Source organism: Rhamphochromis longiceps, linkage group LG22 (assembly GCF_057381845.1).
Source record: "Rhamphochromis longiceps isolate RC_006_pf linkage group LG22, R_longiceps_female_GT1.1, whole genome shotgun sequence".
Lineage (NCBI taxonomy): Eukaryota > Metazoa > Chordata > Actinopteri > Cichliformes > Cichlidae > Rhamphochromis > Rhamphochromis longiceps.
Window position 1 is genome coordinate 27013522 of NC_140577.1, and position 17508 is coordinate 27031029.

The 17508-nt window shown below is 40.1% G+C and overlaps 1 protein-coding gene across 3 annotated transcripts; it reads right to left on the minus strand.

Annotated features, from left to right (window-relative positions):
• Positions 1-2141: 2141 nt before the first annotated feature.
• On the minus strand, positions 2142-5521 carry LOC146644226 (stathmin-like). Of its 3 annotated transcripts, none has more exons than XM_085396399.1 (5): positions 5428-5521; positions 3662-3705; positions 3371-3543; positions 3086-3277; positions 2142-3013 (listed from the first exon to the last, which is right to left on the minus strand). In XM_085396399.1, the coding sequence occupies exons 2-5, from the start codon at positions 3675-3677 to the stop codon at positions 2936-2938; spliced, it is 459 nt and encodes a 152-aa protein (XP_085252525.1). In that variant the 5' UTR covers positions 3678-3705; positions 5428-5521; the 3' UTR covers positions 2142-2935. The 3 variants fall into 3 exon arrangements, with proteins under 3 accessions (XP_085252525.1, XP_085252526.1, XP_085252527.1); XM_085396400.1 differs by having other exon boundaries at positions 5366-5484; XM_085396401.1 differs by lacking the exon at positions 5428-5521 and adding an exon at positions 3948-4049.
• Between the last annotated feature and the right edge of the window lie 11987 nt (positions 5522-17508).

A 17508-nucleotide genomic window follows, 5' to 3' on the forward strand; every position in this document is an offset into this window, starting at 1 on the left:
CTATTCACATAATCTTACTTCAAGATTGCCCCTATTTTATGCCGCTTCTTATCTACGTCATGGTAGAACTGTTTAAATCCACCTCCAACGCTCCTGGGCTTGCTTCTTTCTGCCTAGTCTCTCTACACACAATATATCTGCCTTCCTTTGCTCTCTCCCTTCACCTGTCATACTCCCCCCATTTAACGTCCCCGTTCTCACCTCTGAACTGCCTTTCTTCTCTCTCGCTGTCTCCAAGCATGCCTTCCTCCTCTCCTCGTGCTTTGTCATCACTCAACAGTGGCACAGTTTCTACCAGCACTGGAGGTGTTTGTTGTTCACCCAGGCTGATCCAATATGTAAATCCTATTCTTGATGATCCTAATGTTTAATTTTGCAAAGAAATTTAATTTAGAAGGAGGGTCCCGCTCTTCGTGACACAACCCTCCTTATTTATTGTGATCAACATTACGCCTATCTGGCTTGTGGCCCCTCCATAGCAGGGTGTTCAACCTAAACCTAACATTGGGATGATTATTTCCTCAGTTAATACACTTTTGTAATTTTCTTTTCATTTAGTTTTGGATTTTTTTTTTTTCAGTTTAGTTTTTCTTATTTGGAAATGTTTAGGTTTTATTGATTTTATTTTTTTTTTTTACAATATATGCTATATTATTCAGGTGCAATATTTAACATGTCCAGAGCAGGAATTATTATATATATTATAATTACATGTGCACCAATGTTGCCTCTGACTAGTTGATTTGATTGTTAATTTTTATGCAAAACTGACTGTTAGTTTTTGCAAGTATGCAATAGTTTCAATTGTGGTTTGTTTGGTTTATTCATGCCTTGATTTCAGTTAATTTGTTAACTACAGTTTGTTTTAACATGTCTATTGCATTTATTTTTTAGTTTTTAAGTTTTGGTTGGTGGCCTATAGAAACTGTCAGCGGTTGTCACTGCTGACAACCGCATCTCTAACCTTAATCCTAACTATAACCCTCGGCAATCAGAATCTGGAATTGTTTTTATTTTTTTAGTTTTATTTAATGTCATTTTTTTCCAAAAGCATCCAAAACACATGCTTAGGGTAGCATTAGCATTCATGATGACTTAGACATCAGAGGGTTAAAGATATCATTAGAACTGAGATTTCAATTAATTACCCACTAGCCTGGTGATGAATTATTCGCATTGAAAAAATATAATTAAAAAGAAAGCTTTTTTTCCTTATTTGGGCTACACTACTCTTAGACCTGTAATACTGATGAACACTCAGTATTAGAGTAACAAACTCATGCCTACCTGTTGAAAGTATCAATGAAAGCTAAGCTTTGTAATGAGCATGGACGAGGTCACATTTAATTTGACACACCCAGACACTAAATCAAACCACCAGCAGAGGGAGACAAAGACTGTGGTTTGTTTGAATCCAAACCATGTAATGGACTATTTGCAATTGTGGCCATTTATGTAATTTACACTGATCTATAGCTCTCTACACCTAGTCCCAGTCTAGAAGAAAAATTCAATAATTATCTCATATAGACAAAGTTTATGGTCTAGGACTCTACTTCATTTGTGTTGAGAGAAGGGTTAGGTTTGTTAATAGGATAAGAAGTCTAAATTGTACCCTACATGTTGCCCTTTAACAGCAGAGATAGGGTCCAGGCTCCACAACAGTAAACTGTAGTGGTAAGGAAGATGGGCAGGCATTACGTTGGATTCTCAAGCAATCAAAAGCATCAGTATTTTTGTGTAAAAGGACAGGCATTTTTACTTCTGCCTACAATTGGAAAATGTCAACCTTAGCCAGGTCTACCACCATTTACACAGCAAAGAGCAAACATTTAAGCATCTTATATTTGTTAAAGTCTGAAAGGTTCATCAAAACATGGCACACTAAACAAGTCATTTTGAAGACAGGCTAAAGCTTCGTGTACTTTCATTGATTTAAGGCCTCAAAACATCCATCTACTCTCCTCCGCTTTTCCTTATCAGGGTGCCTATCCCTGCTACCATAAGGCGAGAGGCAGGTAAATCCTGGACAGGTCACCAGTGCCTGGGCTGGCCTCAATAGTTATCTTCTGGGTTTCATTGTGCATATATTGTACCCACTTCCCACAGCAGGTCAAACAACAGAGAAGAGGACAAAAATGTTTCAACAGCAAGAGTGCTTTGTTCCATTTTTATTTGTTTTAGTACAACAGTTCAAGTCAACTAGTCACTGTATCTATTGAGATGCCAAAGTGTGTATTGCTCTTCTGCATTCCATGTGTAGAACCCTAATCAGTAATGTTCAAGATGACATCCATCTCCATATCTGGCATGTTAATTCACAGCTATACAGCAAGAAGTCATGTGCTTTGAGGACAACCCCGTGTTTTTACAAAAGCAAAGAATCTGCAGCAGCACGAAACATGATTTGCAGGAGCAAACAAGCAGAATCTGGGTAGCAAAGCTGCACTAAACACTTGTATGTATAACAGCCGATGCCAAAAATCAAACCTTGTGCTACTTTGAGATTTTTTTTTTTTTTTTTAATTAAATTTTTCTTTTTTTTTTTTTAAATACACAGTAAGTGCCGAGAACAGGTGTGGTTCACAGGGACATTTTCAAAACGCACTATGAAATCTGTAGGAATAAAGACCTATGCATAGAAACATGCTTCCTCAAAAAGGGTATGTTACACACTGCTAATTTTCAAAAAGGGCAGAAGCTGCACTGACAAGCTACATAATCAGATGAATTAGACAAGAGGGGGAGGGCAGGATGATCCACATGTAAAACCAGCGCAAATACACTTAGCAGAAGAATTGATATCTTCACAAAGTGAAACTTGTATTTACTTCAAAAAGGTGGGCAGTGAACACAACAAAAATACTGACTGAACAAAAAATAAATCAATCTTTGGATACGTAAAAAACCCTATACAATCCCCCGTTTGTAACCTTCAGTCTTCCGAAGTGCCTTCTTCCGAGTTGGGGTCTTTGGTCTCCTTGTTCTTTCGCACCTCTTCCAACTTCTTGTCCTGTTAAACAGTACAAGATTAACATCTTAATAGTACTACATCATGTCCATACAGTCAAAAGAAATTACTGACCTTCTCTTTGAATTTCTCATTCATCGCTGCCATAATTGCTGTGCGGTTCTCTTTGTTAGCCTCCATCTTCTGGTTGAGCTTCTCCTCTGCCATCTTGCTGAAGTTGTTGTTCTCCTCCATGGCTTTCTGTTGCACTTCTTTTTCATGCTCACGCTTCTCAGCTAAGTGCTTCAGAACCTCAGCTTCATGGTTCTGGGAAAGGATGGTTAAAAATACATAAGATGCTTGAAATAGCCCACCAGATTTTAATTATCCCAACCCATGCAAAATATGTCATCTTTTTACCTTGCGTCTCTCCTCTGCAGCGTCCAGCTTCCTCTGAATCTCCTCCAGTGAGACATCCTTCTTCTTGGGAGGAGACAGTGGAAAGTCACCCTTGGCATCAGGGGCAGGAGTAGCCAGGATGACCTCAAAAGCCTGACCGGAAGCCCGCTTGTCGAGCTCCTTAACCTGGATATCTGAACTCATCCAAGGAAAAAAATAAATTTAAAAAGATGTTTAAATACTTCAAGGTACAGTGAAAAAAATAATAATTAAGAAATAATATAGTGCATTAAAGTGTAAGACGTAGTTCACCTTCAGCGGATGCCATCTTTAGAGACTGCTTCAGGTCAATTTAACTAAAGGAGGGAAACATCAGAGAGTCATGTTAGCAGATGATTTTAAAATTACTGACGTCTAGTGGATGATTTACACCATTATCACAGAAATCATCCAAGATTAAAACCGGTCTCACTGGTGACGCCCTGTGGCAACACGCAAAACTGCAAGCAACCACCGCCCATCAATCCACACACACATAAAGAAAAAATAAGGGAAAAAAATGGTACTGGCATTCAGGGCGGTCATGTTGTACACGCACCATTGTTTATCTCCAGATATGAGGAAGCAGTGACATTCTGATTAAGCCACCAGCAATCGAGCCACTTCAGGAATGAGGAGGGCTTTTCAATAGCCTGCCCATCAGTGAGGGCTGTTAATGACACAAGTCACAGTTAGCTGAAACAAAAGGCTGTGATCGGGCTGGGTAACGGCAGGCAGTGGGGGAGTGCAGACAGGGCCTGGACTCGGCCTGTGCTAGAAGGCAAATATGCACCAAGAAAAATGAGAATAGTGAGCGATGAGCATATCTGGGAGGAAATGATCATCAGGGAGCACCTGTTCCTTGCACCATGTGTTGGAGCAGCGGGAGGGGAACACAGACACACATCTACACACGTAACACAACAGCCGACTGAACAGGCATCTTGTCTAATAAAATTGCAGGGGAAAAAAATAAAAAAGTAATTCCTCTTAAATGTAAGAAACATCTGTCATTCCATTTAGTCAAGTCGTAATGATGAGTGAATGATGAACCATGACCAAATTCAGCTGAATTTGGTCAGGGCTTATTCAATGAAAAGACCCCTCCCCTAATAATTCAAAAAGGCTATCAGCTAGCTAAGTGTGGCGTTAGAAAGCAGCATGAAAAAAAAAAAAAAAAAAAAAAAAAAAAAAAAAAAAAAAAAAACCTACTTGGACACAATCTAATCTGAGTGAGGTTTAATTTAAAAAGCCCACACCTTGGTATCCATTGTGACACCCACTGTTGCCATTTTATAGAACTTCTCACTGAATGAGCACAAATGTGCTATTCTGCCAATGACATTACCATAATTCATGTAAATTTCTTGTTTCTGTGAGGCTGCTGGTGTCATTAGCTCAAAGCTTTAACAAGCACCCTCAAACAAAGGCGCTTTTGGCAGCACAGTGACGAGCAGCTGCAAACAAAGAGGAGCCGAAGGCAGGTCACTGCCACGAAAAAAAAAAAAGAAAAATCTCGAATAAAGATTTTCTCACAGGCGGCATAAATCGGTGAATAAGGAATTCGTAAATGTCTCTGCAGCCCACAAGTTTCACGAACATAAAAAAAAGAAGTCTTCGAAGTCCACCCTCATCGCTGTCGGTGCCAACTGTGCCAGTGTCGCCTACCATACAATAGGCTAACAACCCGCCAAGCAGCAGACAAAAAGAGCAACAACAATAGGCGTTTCTGTCTCATTTTGTCCCTGAAATGTTACAAAATGAATGCAAATGCCCACGAGGGCGAAAACATCCACAAAAAACCCCGCTTGTCACGTTAGTTTCTCACGTGCTGCCTTAACATAAGCGACAAACAACGAAAAACGTTGAAAGAAAATTGAACATACTGTCGAAAAATTACCAACTCCACTCAAGGATTAACCTCGTTTTGCCCTCATCTCCTCATAACGTTTAAAATTCAGACATATTCCTACTTACAGACGACAAAAATAAATCCTGTGGACTTTCTCGGTTATAGAGATGCTGTCAGTCACACCCACCTTCGACAACCTCCGGATGCTGTGCTCTGCTCTGCTCTCACAGAATTTACCGCGAGCCCTCTGCGCGAGCTTACCAAGCGCGCACATAAATGGACCAAAGCAAGTGCCGTCACGCCGTTTGCTGGCCACTCATTGGCTTACCCCGCTCTCCTGGGTGCTTCTGGCGATTGTAGTTTTTTATGGCTGACAGTAGACATTGTGTTACAGTTATGTTATCGCTAAATATATAACAATTTAATGCACATTTTTGCTTCATTAAACTAACCATGTGAAGCAACAGTCCATAGTAGTGTACTCGAAACATATATAATACCAATATTTACAGGATCATTCCCCTAATAGTGATTTTCACCATGGCTCCACCCATTTATTTAAATACGATAGCCTGCTGAATGTAAATTAAAAGCCCGTTCCTCTCTCGCTCTCAAAATAAAATAATTTTTTTTAAAAAAGTTTGCTTTTCACCTAACAGAGTAATTCATGTCTAAAAGGGTTTTTTGTATTTGTTTTCAGTTTGTTTGCTTTTTTTGAGGGGTGGGGGGTCAAATTGATTTTGGAAGCTAGTTGTGGTTTAACATACATTTGTGGGAAGTGCTAGTGTTTTTGTTTGGAAAACAAAACAAAAACATAAAATCAGGTATTCATTCAACCAAATATACACATTTTGATACATGTAATGTTTCTGGAAAACCTATATGGAGAAACACAGTTTGTACCAGCCCTGAAACATATATAGTAGAGATTTAGTTGTCTTTCTTCTTCTAGTCATTATTTGCTAACCCATTCAATACCCTGTGAATTTCAGTGTAATCTGAAATGCACTTCCTGAGAAATGTAACTACGCATCATGTCTATGCAGCCAGCAATAACTAATTGACTCACTGTGTACCACCATTCCCCCCTTACCAGTTTCCAGGTACTTATTCTGCAACCATTTTTCAAATTGATCAGAAGAGAACAGATCAACTTAAATAGAGACCGCCAACTAGTGTTTTGGCAGCATAACTGCACAACCACACAGACACACTATGCATGTGTACAAATACTGGCAACAGCAATGGCCACTTGCACATGCTACATCATAGGCTCTACATTTATCCACTACACAGGTCTATATTAAACGTAATTATGACCCTGCCCATACATATAAAAACAGTACATTTGAAAACAATTTTAAAAAACTAAATAAAAAGCCACCACTCCACTTGACTACTGTTTGTTAACTTTTAAATCACAATTTGGACTGTGAGAATAAACACCACCCTTGCCCCCTTCATTCATCAAATACCTGCAAACTAAAGACTTTATGTTAGCGCTCCATCTAACAATATCCACAGGTTACTAACACATGGTAGTAAATGTATGCTGGTATAAGCCTAGAAAACTACAGAACTCCATAACGTAGACGTCACAGATACCTGACATTTTTTTCATTCTTCTACTTTTTAAAAAAAAAAAATTTAATTTAATATGACTAATATCATCGTTGGACCAGTTGTTATGATTCATCAGAACTTGGTGGGTTGTCCCCCGCTCTCTCTTTTCTTCACTGTCTTTCACACATTCTCAAGCTTAGGCGTGGGCTTGTCTCTGGTCTGTTCCTGAGGGCGGAGCTTCTTAGTGTGGCCCAGCCCTTCCTCCTTGTTGACTGCACTGAATCATCAGGCTACTAGTATATGGAGAACAGGTGGTGCTACAGTTCTCTGCCAGACTGGTGTTGTTGCTGTACATCTGAAAGCCCTGTTTGGAATTTGCTGGCACAATAATCTACTTACTTGCAGTATGATAACAACCCAAGCTGTTTTGTTTTTCCTCCTCATCAACACTCTTGTTCAGTTATCACATCAACCTGTTCTATTTTCTTAATGAACGGTCAATTAATTCTCATTCTCTCCTCTGGCAGACCTCCATTAAAAGCAGACCTTGTTGTGTCTGCTTTGTGGGTCCAGCCTCACACATCACACACAATGACAGAACACTCTGGTCATAATTTGGACCCCACTGGGTCAGCTGCAGTACAAGAAGCCCTGTCTAAGAAGGAAGAGCTTTTGAGTCAGGATGATCTGGTTCTACCTGAAAGAGTGCCACACAGAGTTAACATCAGAGGAGCATACAGAAGAAAGATAAGACATTAAGACCATCGACTATCCAAATCATAATACCTGCCTTTAAAGTATACACAGCACCACCATCTTTTCCAAACTAGGTCTCAAATCCATATGATCTGGTCCACATCTGAGAGTGATGAATGGAAAACTGCTTTTAACACTCTGGTTGGTTATTTTGCTCCAGCAGTTTGCCAAGCTCTGGCTAATATAATGTTCAGATATCTTCAACTTCTTTTTTCTTTTTCTTTTTTTTGTCTATTTGTATAACATATTAATCTTCTCAAATCACTTTCTCAACACCAGGAACATTCAAAAGATCCTCCTGAGACTCCTTGAAAAGGGATTTTATGTGAAAGCTCCATGGTTCCTTCATTAGCTTATTACATCTTGGAGAGTGGTCCAGTAAAGATGGAAAGCTGTTGTGGAATGACCACTCCCACCAGCAGCAATGAAATCCAGCATTTCTTTGGGTTTGCAAACTTTACTAAAGAATGAATAGAAATGGAAAGTGGAAGGAATACGTTGAGAACCTCCTTAATCCCACTGGCACGTCTTCTGTAGGGGAAGCAGAGTCTGGGGATGAGGGGGTCAACTTGTCAACTCGTCCGGGATGAGGTCACTGAGGCAGTTAAACAACTCCTTAGTGGTAAGGACCCTGGGTTGGAAGAGGTTTGCCCTGAGTTCCTGAAGGCTCTGGATGTTGTGGGGCTGTCTTGGTTGACATGCCTCTGCATTGTTATTTATTTTCCACTTCTCTCTAATTTTTATTATTTTTCTTTCTGAGGTGGAGTTGAGAGATTGGCTTGTCTCTGGTCCCCTCCTTAGGGCACAGCTACTCAGTGTGGGTTAACCATTCTTCAGCTGTTGGCAATTGAATCAACAGGGTACAGGTATAAGGACAGATGCTGCTATACTTCTTGGCCAGACCATTCTCATCTTTCACCTGAGAGCCTTATTGGAAGAAGAATCAACTAACTTGCAATCTGGTTTTGTTCTTCCTCATCGATACCTGGTCCTCCGAACATCTGCGACCCACACTCAGCCTGTCTGCCCGCTCACCTCCTGCAACCCGAGGATACCCACCTGCTGACTCAGTACTTATTCCATACTCTGCCTCTCTGCAAGTAAGATTCAATCTGATTCAATTAACTTACCAACCTGCTATATTCACTTCCTGGACAATAAATTCATTTTCATTCTCTCTGACAGAGTTTCTGTGACCCATTCAGCATTGAAGCTGTTCTAATTCCCCCATCCACTCTCTTATCTAATCACTTTTCTACCATAAAATTAACTTAACTTAAGATGCTCCCTGTTAAGTCTGCCTTGTAAGTCCAGCCGTTCTTGCATTATGACACCAGTTCACCTACAGTCAAGGGTAATAATGCAGCTTCAGACAGCGAGCATCCATCCTACATAAGCTCTCATTCTGACCATCAATCCCTCTGATGAATGTTATCTTACAGTTGATTCTGTAGATTTCTCTGAGGAACAAAAGGGCGTCGGTTGTCCTGTCCTGCTATGTTTGAACTGAAGAATCTTTTCAGACCAGTGTGTCAGAATTCAGTCTTTTCTGCTGATACATACTAGTGGGGTCAGCAAACACAGCCATTAAAAAGACTGTTTTAGCTGCTTGCTTATTTACAAGGGGTCGCCGTACTGAGTAGTTCTACGTGTTTAAACCCTTCATGCTTCTGTATTGTTGCCCCTAAACTGGGTTAAAATGGTCAATCACTTTTAATGCAATTAAATACCAATATGTTGTTTTCAGCAGTTAAAATGCCTCATGTGCTGCATATTTCCATCTAATTTATTTATTAGATCCAATCTAGTGATAAACAGTAGCTTTGAAGTCCTACCTCGGAATCTTTTTCTCTCATGTGGCACTGTTTTTTTTTTTTTTCAATAAAACCACTGTGAGGCATTATGTAAATTCCAGGAGCTACTGCTGAATTCGGCTTCTATCGATCATTCTCAGACTATTTGATTTTAAGCTATTTTTAGCTCTGTGTTATTCTGATGACAGCAGGAGCAGATCAGTGTTTTTTCAGTCACAGTGATGCTTTGCTGAAATATTTGTAACCACAGGGCCTACAGTTTAATCTATTTTTATTGCTGTCACGTGTATTCCATTTCATCTTCTGATTTGGGGCAGTGATTTAGGTTGGTTTTGAAGCTGCTTTCAGTGAAATGTATCAGCTAGAATTCAGCCTATATCCACATGAAATACTCTTTCCTCCACCGGGCTTCTGACCAGTGCCTAGTTATACTAATTGGATGGATAAACGCAGATCCAGTGTCACTAACAAATTAGTAGAATCACTAGCAGGCAGGATGGCTTCACTGAAGTAAAACAGAATTACTCATGAGTCCTCAGAAGTGGCTCAGTTCACAGTAGGTTAGGGAAAATAATTAAACAGAAGGCACATAAGACAAATGACTATCAAATTAAACGGGAAGAAACTTAACACTAACAAAACTGAAGATTTGACAAGCCAAGAAGGGATACTGGGAAGGCTTGAAATAAACTAAAACATTAAGATTCAAATATAACTTTAAACATCAGCAGAAATAAGAATGCAAATTAAGATGAACTAAAGAGGACAAAGAAATGGATGCAACCACAAACATAAAGAAAAACACTAACAGCTATAAACTAAGAATGCGAAATATCAAAACTTGGATTCTAGTCAATAACAGAGAATGCTAAATAATAAAGCAGATTTCAGAGTTCAAAAACCACAAAATCCAGAGTCCAAAACCACAGACCATGACAACAATTAGAGGAAAGGTGCCTTTGAGTACTATATCCACTGTTGGAGCATGATCTGTGCAAATGACAGCTGATGAAGCTGTGTGGGTGACTTTTAGAACTTCTTTAGAACTTTCCTGAAAAAACAAACAAATAAAGACACACACATGCATGCACATTATTATCATCACATAGATCTATCTTTGTCTTGATGCATGCTCAATCATCCGAGTCAGTAAAGGTTGATTCTGTTCATCTGGACGTAGCATTTTCAGTGGGAGAAACATTTCGCCAGTCATCCAAGTGACTTCTTCAGTCATTGTGCAAATGTACTGTTTATAAGACTGGGGAAGCCTGCAGTCAGCTAACACTGAAGAAGTCACTTGGATGAGTGACGAAATGTTTCTCCCACTGAAAATGCTACGTCCAGATGAACAGAATCAACCTTTTGGGATTTAGGATCTTATGCTGTGAAAAGAGTTTGCCTCTTTCTGATTACTCTTTTTTTTATGTTTATCACACTTCAGTGTTTCAGAATGTTAATATTAGACAAAGATAACCCAAGTAAAGCCAAAATGAAGTTTGATTTCCCTTCATATATGAAGAAAACCTTTCACAATTGGTCATGGAATGCTCATTTTTCCCAAGGGACTGGTAGTTGTAAGTTGTTGTCAGGTGGTTATTAGTCAGTCTGTGTGACAAAGGCTTTGTTTAAGTTAACTGTCTGCTGGCTTTAGTGTGAAAGTATTATCAGTCTCCTCATCATTTGAAAACTTAAGCTATGCCAACTGGCTTTTTTTCTCCAGATCCACAGTTACTAGGCTTATATTGGGGTGCAGAACAGTATTATAAATGAAATCTGATCAAATCAAATATTTCATTTTGCATGATATAAGAGAAAAGGGCCCAGGTTGTGCTTCTTCTACTGTTTCTTAAACAATGTCAGAGGTAGCAGTGAGAAATAGTCATGACAGCAATGTAAGCTGACACACAAACAGTTTGGTTTTGCACAGTCTGATGGCAGACTGAGCACCAAACTGATATCCGACTGAAAGACATGCACAGCAGACCTTTTCCACCACATGTGACAAAACCTCAAAGTGGAATGTTAGCTAGCATGTTAGATTCAAAAATCACAGCCCTGACCCTGCATGCTTTATATCAAACTATATTTTGAATCTGACTTTGCTGTTGGCTCTTTTGTTCTCATGATAGATGACAGTCAGTCTGTCGTAGTTTTCAGCTATCAATAGGATCAATAGGATCAATAGGAGCCTTTAGTGTCCTCTGTATTCAATCCCAGTCAGCTGAGTGTGGCTGCGGAGGAGCAGATGGCGTTCACAGCCTGCCAGCATCAGTCTCCCTCTCTAACTGGATCTCTGGTGCTTCGCAGGACAAAGACGGGTGAGTGAGACACAGACACACATTGAGATGGGGAGGGCAAGGGGAGGCACAGAAGGGCTGTCTGTCAGCACTGTCCAGAGGCAGCACCAGCCAAAGTGTGTGTGTGTGTGTGTGTGTGTGTGTGTGTGTGTGTGTGTGTGTGTGTGTGTGTGTGTGTGTGTGTGTGTGTGTGTGTGTGTGTGTGAGGATTTGGTCTCATTTGGGGAGGCGAGACTTTGTTTGTGTGTGTGTTTGTGATTATCTTTTCATACATTCAGCCTTGTGGCTAAGACTGGGGCCTGAAAAAAAATCTGTTTTTGTAATCAGGTCATTGCTTTGAATTAGGAGACTTGATTACTCATTTGAAATTTTCTGATGAGTTTTCATTAAAACAGAAAAAAATCTATGTTAATATAGAAGTACATAAAAGATTCAATATACTGGTATATGCTTACAAGAAGAGAAACTGTCCATGTCTACATGGACATTTCAAAGCCTTGTGATGAAACAGAAGACAAGCGGTTGCATGATGGGGGGGGTTGCATTATCTCCTACTGGGCAGCCACTGTGTCACCAGCAGCTGATCCACAGGAAGCATTCCTCTTTAGTTGTAGGAGTAGTGGAACCTTCTTTTCAAAAGCAGTCAGCCATGCTGGTGTGTGTTGTGGCTGGAGCTGGAAGCCTGACCCATTTTTTAAGTCCAGACAAACACAGTGTGCTGCACCACCAGCCTGCCTCCTCCCCTCTTTCCCTCCCGTCACAGAAACGATGAGATCCAATCATTAGCTGATCTGAAAATGGTAATGCTTTAATTGTGGACAGGAAGCCTGGCAGGTATAATGTGCCTCTGGGGCATGGTAAGGCAAGTGCAGCTGCAGGTAGATGTATCCCAGTGATGTTTAACTGTTGGCGGGTAGCTGTTTAGGACTAAAGTGCAGCTGATGATTCAAATCTCAGAGTAATCAAATGCTACTTTACAGAGAGCCCAAAAGCCCTTTTTGTAAATACTGCATGCAAGACGATACAGTCTGCCTGTTGTTACCATGGCTTTAAATCTATAGGACGTGTTTAACTGTAGCGATAACTTTTATGTAACTGTGAGTTACATAACAACCATCTCAGCTGTTTCCCTCTCTGGGAGTCTGCAGGCTATCTAGTAGTGGTTTCAGCATGCATGCCCCCACCCCCATTCTTGCTCTGCAAATGTGTGCACAAGGCTGTGTGTATGTCAGAGTGATGGCTGCTCACGTGCAGATTGAACCGTAGAAATGTGTTGTGTTTTAAATTCAGAACAAGGGAGGGGATTTGATCATTGTCTACAAGTGAATAGTTAAAAAAAAAACAATAATTAAAAATAAAATATTGATAAGCATTTGTGGCCTGTTGGTTAATATTAAACTGTTGATATATTTTATTCTTTGCCTTAATGTTTGTCTTAAATATGACAGAATAACCACAAATAGAAAGAAAATCACTGTGAATGTAATAGGAAACACAGATCACTGTGTATATGAAATCTATCTGTGATATTCACATGGTTTTCAATTAGGCTCGGCATATCAGGGCCGTATTCTTTCCCTAAAACTAATCCCATTAATCGTTATTGGTCATTTCCAGAATATCTAGACTCCATATTTCTCTTCATTAAGCATGATCATGTCTGGAAAAAAGGAAAAGTGACGTGATACAGACAAATAGCTATATAGACAAATACGACCATTCACTAGCTTAAAAGTATTGTCTAACAGGCGAGCAATGAGAAGGGCCATACCCTGAGGCATTAGGGCAATAATAAAGCCTTCCAGCATGTGGCCCAAAAGAGAAAGAAATGTGGCCCATGTGGATAAAAGTTATTATTTAGAACACACAGGATTACCTGTGAGCAATATTATGGTCTTAAAAGCAAAGTAATTTTTTCAGGATGTTGTGTCTATTTGCTAAGATGTGTTCCTACATAGAGCCCATGTAAAACCTAAACTCTTTATACACTGATCAGGCATAGCACTCTGATAACCTGCCCAATGTTTTGTTGGTCCCCATTTTATACTAAAACAGCCCTGACCTGTCGAGACATGGACTCCACTAGACCCCTGAAGGTGTGCTGTGGTATCTGCACCAAGATGTTTGCAAGATCTTTGTTTTTAAGTCCTGTAAGTTGTGAGATGGGATCTCTGTGGATTGGTCTTTTTTGTCCTGCATATCCCACAGATGCTTAGTTGGCTTGTGATTTGGGGTACCCCGACACCAAGTCACCATCTCAAAGTCATTGTTGTACTCCTCATCCATTCCTGAACTGTTTCTGCTTTGTGGCGGGGCACATTATTGTGCTAAAAGATGCCACATCCATCATGGAATACTTTTTCTGTGAAAGAGTATACAAGGTCTCCAACAATGGTACGTGTCAAAGTAGCATCCACATGGATGGCAGGACCCAAGGTTTCCCAGAAAAAAATGCCCAAAAACATCACATTGCTTCACTGGTTTCCCTTCTTCCCATAGTGCATCCTCGTTCACAAGTTAGCATGGGCACCCTGACTGATCTGCAGCTATCCAGCTCCATACACAGCAGACTGAGATGCTGTGTGTATTCTGGCACCTTTTTATCAGCATGACGTTTTTTTTAGCAGTTTGACCTACAGTAGCTTGCCTGTTAGATCAGACCACACAGAACTGCCTTCGGACCTTACTTGGACCACTTTTAATGAATGCTGACCACTGCAGAACAGGAACACCCACAAGTACTGCAGTTTTGCAGATGTTGTGACCCAGTTGTCTTGCCATCACAATTTAGCCCTTGTCAGACTCGGTCAAATCTTTTAATACATCAACCTTGAGGACAAAATCTACACTTGCTCCTTAATATATCCCACCCACTAACAGGTGCCGTGATGAAGTGTTATTTACATCATCTGTCAGTGGTCAGAATGTTATGCCTGGTCGGTGTATGTTCTAACTTCACTTTGTTGCCACTGGTTGAATTGCCAACAGCATCACAAGTAAGAATAGCTGCCCCCTGGTGCATTTTGCCATAACTGACCATATTTAGCTAATCAATAAGATAACATGTACTGATTCTTATATAGCGCTTTTCTACTCTCCCAGAATACTCAAAGTGCTGTATACAACATGCCTCATTCACTTCCTTCCATACTTAAGTGCAATCTAAGCATTCACACACATTCACACTCCGATAGATACATCAAAGAACAACTTGGGGTTAGTATCTTGCCCAAGGATACTTGGCATGCAGACTGGGGAAGCCAAGGATCGAACCACTAACCTTCCAGTCAGTAGCTGAGCTGCTCTACCACCTGAGCCACAGCCACCCACAACAATAATGTAAAATATTATAATATAAGCTTGGTTATGCTCAATGAATGGAAAGCAATAGGATGTCAAAATGTTTTTTGAGCTTGGTCCTTGTTGGGTGTGACAAACATGGCACAAGATGCAGATGGAAACATGGCTATGGGAACCAGTATTTTAAAAAACATGTGATTATGTTTTTTAAAATACTGGTAACCTTCTGAATCCATGCCTCAGATATATCCCTTCTATTATTTAACTCCCCATTATTCCTCCTAATCTCACACCCCAACGCCACCTGCACTGTGGCCTTGTCCTCCCACTATCTTGTTGCCTCAGTGTGTACAAAACAGTCCCTAATGAAGGCTAACAGATGGGACTCACATCCACTCAAATAACAGGCAGGGGGAGCGATGTGAAAGTGATCACCTTTTTTGTTCCACTAGTCTGGACAGCACAGTAGTTTGTGTCTTTGTTCAGCAGTATGTCACTTGTTATGCTGTAAGCATCTAACAGAAGCAAAACACAGAGCTGGGATTGATATTACCTTTAACTCGCTGTTAATAATGCATGCCAGCGACACACAGCATAATGGAATTGAATTGGCTTTGCCGCATCAGCAAGTTTTGAAAGCAGACATTCATGTCTCAGTGTAATAATTTGGCTGTAACACAACTACATACTGTTATCATGGATATGTAATCAAAAGCAATCTAGTCTTTCAATTATTTTTCCCGTTTATTCACATAAATTGTTGCCAGTAATACAATACCAAGTAAATGTAAAAGTGGGGGAACCTTAAAATCTAATTGGGAAAATTATTCTAGTCAACATAAATATGTGTGTGAACTCCAGTAGATTGTTTTTTGTGACAACAGACCGTGTAATGTCCCAAATTCTGGCTTTCAGGTTTTCAGGGTTATGGCTCTTTGTGCAAAGCTTCTAACCTACAGCCATACTATCAAGGTGAGGTTCGACCTTCAACCTTCCCAGTCCATTACTGTAATCACACAGTTCATAGGCTGAGGATGTTGCTGGCTTTCACACAAAAGGATCATTTAATTTGCTGTCAAAGATACATCTCAAGATAAATTGATCGGTAACAATCCTTTTACATTTTTTGGAACATAGTTTTAGTGTTTTGGGTTTTTTTCTTTGTTTTTTAAGTTGGATGTCTTGGATATTTTTTGAACCCCAAAAACTGCTATTATTGGCTGTGGTCAAAATAATATTTTTAAAGCTTTTTGAAGAATGCATCATCAGCCTGGTAGCTGAAAACTTTACACATTGTAGTTTGGGCTGTTATCATGTTATATGAGGCTTTAAATGTTTTGTAGGACATGAGCTTTTCTCCCATCACTGGAAGTCAGGCCCTTGAAAATGGAAAGCTATCAAGTCTAAACAGAATCTTAAATATAGAAAATACTTTAGTTTTCTTCTATATATTCAAGGCTTAGATAAATATTTTATTTTGGTGTTGCCCTGTTCCTGTTGCCCTCCCTGACACAGCCTATAGTGAAATAAGAGCCCAGGCCACATGGGAGAGCTTGTTTTCAGCACTGTAAAAACAGCCTAAGCTCTCTTAAGGCCATGGTTATGGGGTAATGGGGAAGAGAGGGGGGTGAGGAAGATAAAAAAGAAAGATGAGAAACATGGGGAGTCACCACTGACTACAAAGTGATGCAGGGTGGGGACATAGATGGGAATAGTTGGTGCTGAATCAGGGCTTGTTACCTCCTCTGGGACTGTGATGTCAGCCCCAGGACAGAGAGCGAATGAGAGGCAAACAAAGGAATAAGGAGGATGGAGGGAGGTGAAGTGGTAAGGGAGATCTTAGGGGGATTGACAAAGAAGACTTGCAGAGAGGAGATGGCTGCTGAAAGCTGCAGGCAAACACTGGATGTTAATGGAGATGCATTGCAGAACTACAATCTAATTTCAGTTCCCGTAATAAAATTACTTTTACAAGTAAAATAATAGTTATTGATTTATCACACTGATTAACTTGAGGAGGTGGGGCTTGCACATTTATTTATTTATTTATTTAACCATTGACCAGATTTGGTGCCTCAGCATTGGATACTGATTTGCACTGTCAGATTAGTCTGGGGTTTCGTAGTTTGCTGCTGAGCAACAGTTATAATCCCAGTCTGGGCGATTATCCTGATAATATCATACAGATGTTTGCATGTGAAGCTCAGCCCAGTTTAATTCAGAATTTCATTACACACACTCTGTTTCAGTGGCCCTTAACTCTCAGCTCTTAGATATGACACTGATTTTTCACCTCATTGTGAACTGAACTAAGGCCCACACAGCTGTCTGTAAACAATGTAAGAAACTCAGCTCAGTTCGGTTTTATTTATATGGTGACAAATCACAACAACAGTTGCCTCAAGGTGCTTGGACTGTGGATTATGGGTGAAAGCTGGAATAGCCACAGAGAACCTACACAGACGCAGAGCATGACATGTGTGCGAACTCCACACAAGTTTTACATAAATATATGACATAAATTACAATTACAAAAAT